At 62.0% G+C, this 9,342-nt stretch overlaps 9 protein-coding genes across 9 annotated transcripts, besides 1 other annotated feature; 8 read left to right on the plus strand and 1 right to left on the minus strand.

The window, feature by feature from the left end:
- Positions 1-38: a microsatellite.
- Positions 39-219: 181 nt separating this feature from the next.
- On the plus strand, positions 220-1,575 carry TraAM80_05660 (apurinic/apyrimidinic endonuclease; the record flags this gene model as incomplete). Its single annotated transcript, XM_029382533.1, has 1 exon — positions 220-1,575. One exon carries the CDS (start codon positions 220-222, stop codon positions 1,573-1,575), a length of 1,356 nt encoding a protein of 451 aa, XP_029237623.1.
- Positions 1,576-2,035: 460 nt separating this feature from the next.
- On the plus strand, positions 2,036-2,677 carry TraAM80_05661 (uncharacterized protein; the record flags this gene model as incomplete). Its single annotated transcript, XM_029382534.1, has 1 exon — positions 2,036-2,677. One exon carries the CDS (start codon positions 2,036-2,038, stop codon positions 2,675-2,677), a length of 642 nt encoding a protein of 213 aa, XP_029237624.1.
- Positions 2,678-3,852: 1,175 nt separating this feature from the next.
- Positions 3,853-4,338, plus strand: TraAM80_05662 (tryptophanyl-tRNA synthetase; the record flags this gene model as incomplete). Its single annotated transcript, XM_029382535.1, has 1 exon — positions 3,853-4,338. The coding sequence occupies one exon, from the start codon at positions 3,853-3,855 to the stop codon at positions 4,336-4,338; it is 486 nt and encodes a 161-aa protein (XP_029237625.1).
- TraAM80_05663 (tryptophanyl-tRNA synthetase) lies at positions 4,335-4,670 on the plus strand (the record flags this gene model as incomplete). Its single annotated transcript, XM_029382536.1, has 1 exon — positions 4,335-4,670. The coding sequence occupies one exon, from the start codon at positions 4,335-4,337 to the stop codon at positions 4,668-4,670; it is 336 nt and encodes a 111-aa protein (XP_029237626.1).
- An 18-nt stretch (positions 4,671-4,688) lies between these two features.
- TraAM80_05664 (uncharacterized protein) lies at positions 4,689-5,084 on the plus strand (the record flags this gene model as incomplete). The annotated part of the gene is made up of 1 exon (XM_029382537.1): positions 4,689-5,084. The coding sequence occupies one exon, from the start codon at positions 4,689-4,691 to the stop codon at positions 5,082-5,084; it is 396 nt and encodes a 131-aa protein (XP_029237627.1).
- Positions 5,085-5,305: 221 nt separating this feature from the next.
- TraAM80_05665 (dynein heavy chain, cytosolic) lies at positions 5,306-6,325 on the plus strand (the record flags this gene model as incomplete). Its single annotated transcript, XM_029382538.1, has 1 exon — positions 5,306-6,325. The coding sequence occupies one exon, from the start codon at positions 5,306-5,308 to the stop codon at positions 6,323-6,325; it is 1,020 nt and encodes a 339-aa protein (XP_029237628.1).
- Positions 6,326-6,699: 374 nt separating this feature from the next.
- On the plus strand, positions 6,700-7,002 carry TraAM80_05666 (uncharacterized protein; the record flags this gene model as incomplete). Its single annotated transcript, XM_029382539.1, has 1 exon — positions 6,700-7,002. One exon carries the CDS (start codon positions 6,700-6,702, stop codon positions 7,000-7,002), a length of 303 nt encoding a protein of 100 aa, XP_029237629.1.
- Positions 7,003-7,086: 84 nt separating this feature from the next.
- Positions 7,087-7,659, minus strand: TraAM80_05667 (uncharacterized protein; the record flags this gene model as incomplete). The annotated part of the gene is made up of 1 exon (XM_029382540.1): positions 7,087-7,659. The coding sequence occupies one exon, from the start codon at positions 7,657-7,659 to the stop codon at positions 7,087-7,089; it is 573 nt and encodes a 190-aa protein (XP_029237630.1).
- A 962-nt stretch (positions 7,660-8,621) lies between these two features.
- TraAM80_05668 (dispersed protein family protein 1 (DGF-1)) lies at positions 8,622-9,342 on the plus strand (the record flags this gene model as incomplete). The annotated part of the gene is made up of 1 exon (XM_029382541.1): positions 8,622-9,342. A coding segment is annotated over one exon (721 nt), but the record flags the coding sequence as incomplete, so codon positions are not given.

Consider the following 9,342-nt stretch of genomic DNA (forward strand, 5'->3'; position numbering starts at 1 on the left):
TGTATATGTATATGTGTATGTGTATGTGTGTGTGTTTGGGGGGATAATTGGGGTGATGGAAAAAATGTGTGTTAGCGCGATTTCAACTGTGCAGGAGGCAAACTGCAGGGGGGGAGTTTATATTGCACGAGGACAGGAATAGGGTTTTGTAGGGCCAAGATAAGTGTGGGGGACGCGCTTCTTCGGTGGGCCGGCCTTGAGGCCCATGCGGAACGGGCTATGCCTGAAGAGCAAAAGGCGCAGGTGGCTACTTCCGCCCGTGACAGCAGTGCCGCTATGCGTGTACAACTTTTTGTTTGTTTGCTCCTTTTCTTCTTTTGTTTTTATTTTCTGCCGCTTCTGCGCGCGTCGTTTGGTCGCTGCCCGCCTGCCGTGCAGACGTGTCCCGAGTGTGTTATGCCGTCGATCCCCAGAGAGGAGAAGCCGTTGGCTGCGGGGGCGGTGAAGCGGACACGGAGTCTGTCCCCACCCGCCACACCGCCGAAGAAACCCACCCGGCGCTTCACCCGCAGCCGGACGCCGACGCCGTCGTTGCCCGCCGATGACGCCGCCCTTGCTACAGCCTCGCCGGCGGAGGGCGACAACGCGAAGAGGACGGAGCAAAGCATTTGGAGCCAAGTGGAGCCGTTCAAGCGCCGGACGGTGCCGCAGGACTTCGACGGCACACAGATGCTGAAGTTCATCACGTGGAACGTTGCCGGCCTGCGCGGGCTGCTTCGGAAGGATGGCCAGGCCATTCAGCGTCTGCTCGAGGAGGAGCAACCTGACGCGTTGTGCCTGCAGGAGACGAAGCTGAATCCGGAGGACCCACAGAACGCGAAGCTGGGCGAGGCGCCAGGGTACCGCTTCGTCGACCACGCCTGCCGCGCAAAGAAGGGGTACTCTGGCACGCGCACGTACATCAAGGCCACGGCGGACGCGGCCTGGAGGGCGGTTAGTGTGAAGGGGTTTGCTACCCTGAGCACCCCGCGGAATGTCGGTCAGAGTGACGGTGACGATGAGGGGCGTGTGATTACCACGTACTTTGGTACACAAGGCAAGGGCAACGACGCCTTTGCGCTGGCGCTAGTAAACACATACATCCCCAACAGTGGTATGGCGCTGGAGCGCCTCACGTACCGTTGTCAGACGTTTGATGTGAAGATCCGGCAGCACCTGTGCGCCTTGGGGCGTTCCTGCAAAGCCGCCACGCGGGCGGACGGCACAGCGCCACTCGCAGGGTTCATTTGGACAGGCGACCTGAACGTCGCCGAGCGTGACTACGACCGCTACTTCGCTGGCACCTTCAAGGCGATGCAGAAGTGCAGTGGTTTCACGCCCGAGGAGCGGGCCTCGTTCCGGCAGACGCTGCGTGTGACGAATGCGGTGGACACCTTCCGTGAGCTCTACCCACGGGCGGCACCTGTTTTCACCTTCTGGTCCGCGCGCATCAACGGCCGGGCCCGGGGCCTTGGATGGCGCCTGGACTACTTCGTTGTCTCCGCCGCGCTGGCCCACCGTGTCGTGGACTGCTTCACGATGCCGCACGTGATGGGGAGCGACCACTGCCCGGTGCAGATGTGGCTGCGGAGGTGACGGTGGCACGGCGCCTGTTGTCTGCGCAGGTGGTGAAAGTCGCGGGACGCACAAAAAAAAAAAACAGACGTGAGTGCTACGCAGCAGCACCGATAAGGGGGATGAGGAGGAAATCAGAAAGCACAACGAGGAGAGAGAAAAAAGGGAGAAAGAAAGGTAGTCACTGCGGTGCGTTCTCCTGGGAGGGGTGTTCGCTGACGGCCCAGCGGGGGATGGTTGGGGCCTTGATCTCTCCATCTATCTCCATATATCTACCTCTGCCTCACTCCTTTTCTTCTGGTACGTCTTCCATCCTTGACGTTGCCTTGAGTTTTGTGCGTCACGAGCCCGCCTTCTCGTCTCCGTGTCGGCAGCAGCGCCAAACACTTCTCTTTTTTTCCTTCTCCCAACCGTGACAAGCGACGAAGCACGCGGACAACCCTGCAGCCAGCCACACAAGCACAGTCAGGGAGGAGGAGGGATGGAAGCAGCAGCAGCAGCGGCGGCGGGGGCGATGCTTGCCACCGGAAAGATTCGTTTCTCTGCCATTGTTGCCTTCTCGCTGCTGCGGGCGGCGTCTTCGTCACGGCCGCATTCGGCCGTCTTTGCAGCCATGAGAGAGACCCAGGACAAAACGTTGGGGGTGACTGCGGCGTGTGGGGCCGTGGTGCCGGAAACAGAGCGTGGGGCACGTGGCGAGGCGGTGGTGGCTTTTGCGCCACAAGCTGAGACGCCCCCGAAGGAGGCGGCGTCCACCGCAGCGGCAGACGGTGCTGCGAGGGGTGAGGTGGCTCCCTTCTACAAACCGGTGAATCTTCGCGGGACGCTGTACGAGGGGGAGGTGGCGCAGCGGCTGTGCGACGTGGCCGCGGCACGACAGTTTTGGTCTTCTGTGTGGGCAACGGGGGCGGCTCTGGCGCGCTGCGGCCGCACCGTGAAGGAGGGTGAGGCGGGGGTGGAGGTCCCTACGATGGTGCAACCCGTCACACGGTACAACCTCGAGCAGACCGGCACCCCGGATGGGGCATTCCCGTCTTTGCTGAAGGGTGGAGAGGAAAGGTGGCCGGAGTGGCGTGACGTGCCGCTCAGCGCTGCAGGACGGCCGCACTCACGGCACATTTAGCGCGCGCTTCAGTTAGATTTCACGTATGTACAGTACACACTGCAGCGCTGGATCACCGAGGAAGAGGCAGCTATTCTCAGTACGGCGATGCAGCCTTTTCAGGGTGTGTGTGGGATTCTCATCATGAGGCGGCCACACACAAGCTCACCGCCCGTCTCGGGTGCAGCAGAGACGGATCTCTTCATGCTTTACAATGCGGCGCAGCTGGAGGATTCGGAGAAGGTGGCACGTGAGACATGCCCCCACCCTTTTTTTCAGCGCGGCTAGTCGTCGGTACGGTGTGCCTTTCAGCTTGCATATGCGACGGGATTGTCAACGGTACAACATAGATATGCAGCCAATGGTTGTCTTCGTTACAGCCTCGTGGCTCCGCAGTCTTGGGGTGGGGAGCTGCGTCAGACGGAGAGCGACGCTCCGCCGTTCACAACTGTCATCAACGACGAGGTCGTCTCCTTGCATTACGCGGAGAACGCCGCAACACACGAGGGGCTGTCGCAAAAGGTGAAGGTGCTTCAGCGAGAAGGATTTGATCGGGTCTCAGCGGTGACGGTGCAGTCGAGACCGGGTGGGTGAAGCAGGGCGGAAACAGAGCGCTGTCGACGTTCCACGTTTCCTCGCAGACAAATTGGGCATCCGAGAGTGGGATCGAGGGAGAGAAAGGTAGGGAAAGAGAGATAAGTGAGATGTCATACTCCTGCGCCGGTGCACGGGCGAGAAAAGGGCCCATGTGGCGTTGCTGCCATAGTGGGCTTCTTTCCGCTTCGCGTGCTTGCCGTTGGAAGCCAGTTGGTGCCGGGGGCTTGCGTGGTTCACGCTCACGGCTATACATACAGACCGGAGTGGGGTGAGAGAAGGAACCCTGCAGAGGTTTTGTTTTTCTCTCTCGGATATGCCGTTGCATGACTCAATTGCCGCCGCATCACCGCACGGCGTCGCAGTTTGCTTGCGGAGGTGCGGTGTGCCGATAGCCGCAGGGGTCTGTCCCCCCCACTGTGCAGCGGCGGGGAGCCTACACCCGAAAGGGCGGGGCGAGCGCAGGCAATCAGTGCTGTGGAAGAGCCAAAGGCATTTACACCACTTCTTTCTCCGCGGCATTGTCTTTTCTCACAGAGACTTTGGAGGCACCCTCGGGAGCGTGCGTGCGTCCTTCACGACGGGGGCACACCGCGCGGTCGATGCACATTGGCCACGCCACGCCGTTTGTCCTCACGCGGTACCTGCAGGATGCGCTTGGTCTTTCGCTGGTAGTTCAGATAGCCGACGATGAGAAGTATTTTTTCCGCGACATTCCCGTCGGCGGGGCGAGGGCGAGTGAGTTGGCGGTGGAGAACATAAAGGACATCATCGCCTTTGGCTTCGGCCCCTGCAAGACGTTTGTATTCCGCAACACGGCGTACACGGGGGACATGGACCCAACTGTTATGCGGGTGCGGCGCATGCTGACTCTGAGTGCTGTTAAGAATACGTTTGACCTGAGGAACAGTGGCAATGTGGGGAAGCCGGCCTTTCCAGCGGTGCAGGCCGCGCCATGTTTTGGCGGCGCCTTCCCATGGGTGCTGCGGTGGCCAGCCGAGGAGCGACTGCTGCAGTGTGTTGTTTCTTGCGCAATCGATCAGGACCCATTTTTCCTCCTGACACGCAACGTGGCACTTCGCGTATGAAGTGCCCAGCCCCCGCACTGAAGGAGCTGTGGTTCAAGATGGGCAGCAGCGCGGAGGCGAATGGCGTCATCACGCTCCACGACACGGAGCCGGAGGTGCACCGGAAGATGTGCAGGGCCTTCTCTGGTGGGGGTGGCACGTTGGAGGACATGCGTGGGAAGGGCGCCAACCGGCACGCAGATGTGGTGTATCAGTTCATTCGGGTTTTCTGCCGGGCGACGATATTGACGCGGAGGTGGCAGCGAAGTATGGCAGGGGTGGGCTGCACAGCGCCGCGGTCAAGGACCTTGCCGTGGATGTCGTTGTACGGGCACGTCTTATCTGAGTGGTAGGTGCGGTGGGGCAACGTTATGGATGCGGCTGTGGAGCACTTCCTCGGTATCTGCAAGATGATCCTGTGGATGTCGGCAAAAGAGGGCGACGAAGCGGGTGGTGGGGCTGACTCAGAGGCGTGTTGGAGAAAGGAAGAAGAAAAAGTAACATCTGCGGGTGGGGGGCGTGTCGTGTGTTGTGGTTCCCGCTCCTTTGCTGTTGCCTCTACCGGACTGCACGGCGATGACGGATTTTGCCTCCCCGTGCGTTTGTACAATAATTGGTTCGCACGAATGTTTACTGGGAGACGTGGGGCTGCGCGGAGTCGGGGCTGCACCGCAGTGACGCGCGCTGTGGGCGGTGCGGCCGCAACTTTTTTCAAGAGAGGCGGGGTGCGACGCAGCGCCACAAGAATGGCGGGGTGCGTGGCGTAGGGAGCGGCGGCCACGCAGACAGTTCTGCCGCCGCTGACGCCGCTGCACGGGTCCAAGTGGGGGTGCAGGAGAGTTGTACTCGGTCCGCGTTTCGCAATGCATTTCCGCACAGCAGTAGAGTGCGTGTGCGGACCACTTGCCACACACTCGCTGGGGTCTACTTCATTGTGGTAGAGCGCACGGTCGTTGTCTGCAACGACGCGGTGTACCGTGCGAACGGCATGTTGTGGGATCATGTTCCCTGCGGCCGGGCACGCGTCTCGGTTGCGGTGCCCGGGCAGCAGCGCCCGCCTCAGTTGGTGGCGGCTGTTTTGGGCCCTCGGAAGTTTGGTGACTTTGACCAGTCGTACGGTGTGGTTCGTGGGACGCCTGTTGCGGCGGTGGCACTTGAGGCGTTCGATGGGGAGAGCGGCCACGTGGCTGCCTTTGCGCACGATGGCGCGCCCTATTGGTTGGTAGGCACCGATGAGGTGCACATGTTGGTGCGCTTTGCTGTGCCGGAGGAGGATCTCGCCCTCTGGGGTGGCGGTGCGGGCGTCTCATGGCGCGCCGCGGTGCCAGAGCGCGTGGTGTGCGTCTGGCGGGACACGTTGCGTGCGCTGCCAGTGGGGGGCGGCCGCCGCCCTACACGACTGCTTGAGCACCCCGGGGTACACCGCATGCTTTGCGGCCATTCTGCGGGAGTCTGGGCACCTCGTCGATCACGGGCCCTGCGAGACACTAGGGTTCCATGCGCTTACTCACCGCGAGGCGGCCTCCGCGTCGACCCCGCGAGCAGCATGAAGGCGCTGCAGTCCTTAGGCCTTAACGCTGTGACGCCCCAATCGGCGGTGGAGCTGGCGTCAGGCGAATACGCGGTCTTGCAAGACGAGGTTGCGCGCCATCTCAGCTGCAAGGGCGCAGTGATGTACGGCTGCCGTGGGGCGGGGGTTTGTGGTGCGGACGTGGAGACCTCGGTCACACGCATTCGCAATGGAGCGGGCGGCGCAAGAGACCATCGCGAGGCACTGTCTAAGCGGCGCGGCACTCCGCTCGAGGGTTGCGAAGAGGCTCGCTGGGCTGCCGAAGGAGGTGCGTCAGTGCCTTGGCGACTGGGAGACGACACATCGCGGCTTCCTCGTGCAGTTTGCGGTGTGGCCGCGTGTGACATGGCGGCAAGCGGCACGGACGGGGATCTCGGCGGGCTGCAGGATATGCGCCGCCGTCGATGCGCACCAGCGATCCCTGGTGGCTCACTATGAGCCGTCCGCTGGCGACGTCGCCACCAGCGGCTCGGACGTTGTCGTTTGCGTTGGCTCGCAGGGTTGCGGCCAGTCCACATTCTCCTGCGCCCTGTACACGCTGCTGCGACGGGCCGGTCTTTCGCCGTGCTGGGTCAACCAGGACGAGGCCTGCGGAAGGCGGCAGTTTCTTGACGCGATTGGTGCGCGCGACGACTACGCCACGCCTGTCTTGGTTGATCACCGTGACGGTGGCATGGTCACACCCCGGTGGCACGGAAGCGCTGGTAGCTGTCTGCTTCGACTGAGTCTGCTGCCGTGCTTATGCCCACCGCACTTTCAGAGCGGACGAAGGCTAGGGGTGGGGCGTGCGCAGCATACCGCGGGGCTGTGCGATGCAGTGCCGCCCACCAACAGAAGGCCTGTTCATCGAAGTCAAAGTGGCAGGCGACACGGCCACCGTCGTGTGGTGCGTGTGGGAGGAACTCTCCCCGCATGGTACGGCCGACATGCCGGAATTCCAGGCACTCGATATGGCAGCCGCGTTGAGGGTGGCGAGCACCTATGAGTCTTTTCTCGTCTTTGTCCCCGCCCCGTGGGGCACGCTGCGATTCAGTTTGCGTTGTCCAAGCAGGTTCTCGGGCTGGTGCCGCCGGAGATGCTGGATGGCAAGTAGGTGCAGGCGGTCTTCCATCTGACGACACTGTACATTGGAGGTGGCGGCTGCAAGGACCCGGTGCAGCAGCAGCAGCTGGTGAGGTTGCGTGATGCGTTCATTCAGCTCACGCCGACGTTCGTTGTGTCAGACGCGAATGGACGGCGATCGAGTGCGAGTGCCCATGCAAAAACGCCCATCCACACATCACTGTTGCGAACGTGCAGGGTGCCCCGGCCGTGTGCAGCAACGAGCAGCTGGACGATTCGCATGCGAGAGCGACCCGTGTCGCGCCGTCGTCCGCCCCCCCCGCCGGCACCTGCGTCTCCGGGACGTTCGACTTTGTCTTCCGCTGGTCGTTGGAGACACTGCGGTGCTGCCTGTGATGGCATACACATTTGCTTTGCGGGTGCCGGCCTGACTGCCTTGCCTGGTGTCCTCCCCCCGTGGCGACCTCACTCTCCTCCCCGCTACGGTGATGAGTTCCTGCGCCCCCTGCGTTTCCTCTCCCCTGTTTGTGCTCAAATACCTCTGGCGCGCGTCGGTGTGCCTCCTCCACTGCACCTTTCCCTTGTGCCCTACGCTGAGTCCTCACATCTTTCCTTGCTGAGGCGGATGCAGGTTGCTGCCCCACCCATCCACAAAGTGGAGGCGTAGCGGGGGACGGCTGGCAACGTGCAGCGGATTCGGGTGTGCCCATTCACCGCGTGTGTCTACCACTTTCTAACTGCGTGGCATTGCCACGCAGAACAAGGCGTGCGACAACGTGCTTCAGTTGCCGTCGGCAACTGTAGCGCTTCAAAGAGGCAGCCCCCGGCAGCCTCACTCTCCGGCCACCTGTGCCCAGTGATTACATCTAACGTCTTTGCTACAGGCGATCTGCCGAGATGACCTCACCGGTGCCACAACCAACCAAGATCAATGAAGGCAGCACAGCCTCTTTCCTCTCTTTCCCCTCCCACGGTCTCCGACACACACACACAGAGGCACGGCGCGGCAGCTGCGTGACTGCAAACAGGACATTTATGAGTCAGTGGGACCGTACAGTTGATGCGGGCCCCTTTTGTTCCTTGTGTCTGACTGCTGCCGCCGTGTCGCGTTTTCCCTGCCTCGCCTGTGGGCGCTGTGTGCGCATGATGCCGCTGTTTGTTCTGCAATGCCGACCAACGTGAGTGAGAACGGACGCCTTGACTACTGGCAACTGACGACCCCTTCCCCCCTCCGACGCGCTCGACGACTGGCGGTCGCGGCGCAACCAGGCGGGTCTGCATCAGCCCTTGCATGTCTTCCACGGCATCGGTATAGTTATGTGGTGGAGCCATTCGGACGCAGGAGCGGTGCCGGTGGTCGGATGGCTCTTTGCCCGGCTTTTTCCCCATTTGTGCGGTGGGTGAGTGGAGCTGTGTGAGCCGCTGGGAGGACGGGGGCACCGCTGGTGCGGGGCGTCTCTGTGGCGGGGTGCCTCTGCGTGCCACAATGCTTAGCTGCTGTTTCTGCTGCCTCTTCCCTCTTTTTGACTGCGCAGGAAGAGACGCTCAGTGTTGACAACCAAAACTATTCATTAATATTATTAAGGTTTAATTATAGGAGTGGTAATAGTAGGAAGTGGAGGGGACTCATTTAGCGAATTTGTTTCTTTTGGTTTATCATTTGTAGGAATTTATGCGCCAAACCGGAGGTACGGTTAGCGAGGCAAGTTTGACAGGCCACGGCGGCCCGGGCGATCTCTGCTTGGCTCAGTGGATGTGGACTGCGGCGCGTGGGTGTTGCCGCAACCGGCACCGCATGCAGCGCGGGACCGTTGCGTCTGTGCCTGTGGCGCTGCTCGTGGTGCTGGCGCTCGTTGCCGCGGGTGCCTGGATGCCCACGGCGCGCGCCATGCCTTTCCGGATGCAGGGTGGCAGTAGCGCGCAGGGCTGTGTGCGTGGCGTGACGCTGACGGAGTCCATGGCGGTTGGGGGTGGCCAGGCGACGGTGTGCTTCGACTCAGTGGTGTTCAGCGGGCCGATCACCGTGACGGTGGAGCTGGGCCCGATGGACCCATTCGCTGGCCTGCTGAACGTGACGCTGCGCCACTGCGTACTTGCCGGCGGCGCGCAGCTGCGGATTGTGGGCTTAGACGAGGGTAGGGTGCACCTGATGCCCCGCGCCGTCGTCAACATGACGAACGTGACGTTGACGGAGGGCACGATAGTGCTGCAGGGTACGCTGCCGCCAAAGTCGCGGGTTCTGCTGGCGGACTCGTCGCTGCACGCGACGGTTGGTGGGTCGCAGTATGTGCCGACGACCGCCGGGTACGAGGAGTCCAGATACGGCCCCGTCCTTGTGCTCGACGGCGTCCGGCTGCTGTCGTCGCAGCTCGTTCTGACTCGGACAACGCTGA

The sequence above is a fragment of the Trypanosoma rangeli genome (assembly GCF_003719475.1).
Source record: "Trypanosoma rangeli strain AM80 chromosome Unknown Tra_15.4_contig_00189, whole genome shotgun sequence".
Classification (NCBI taxonomy): Eukaryota; Euglenozoa; class Kinetoplastea; order Trypanosomatida; family Trypanosomatidae; genus Trypanosoma; species Trypanosoma rangeli.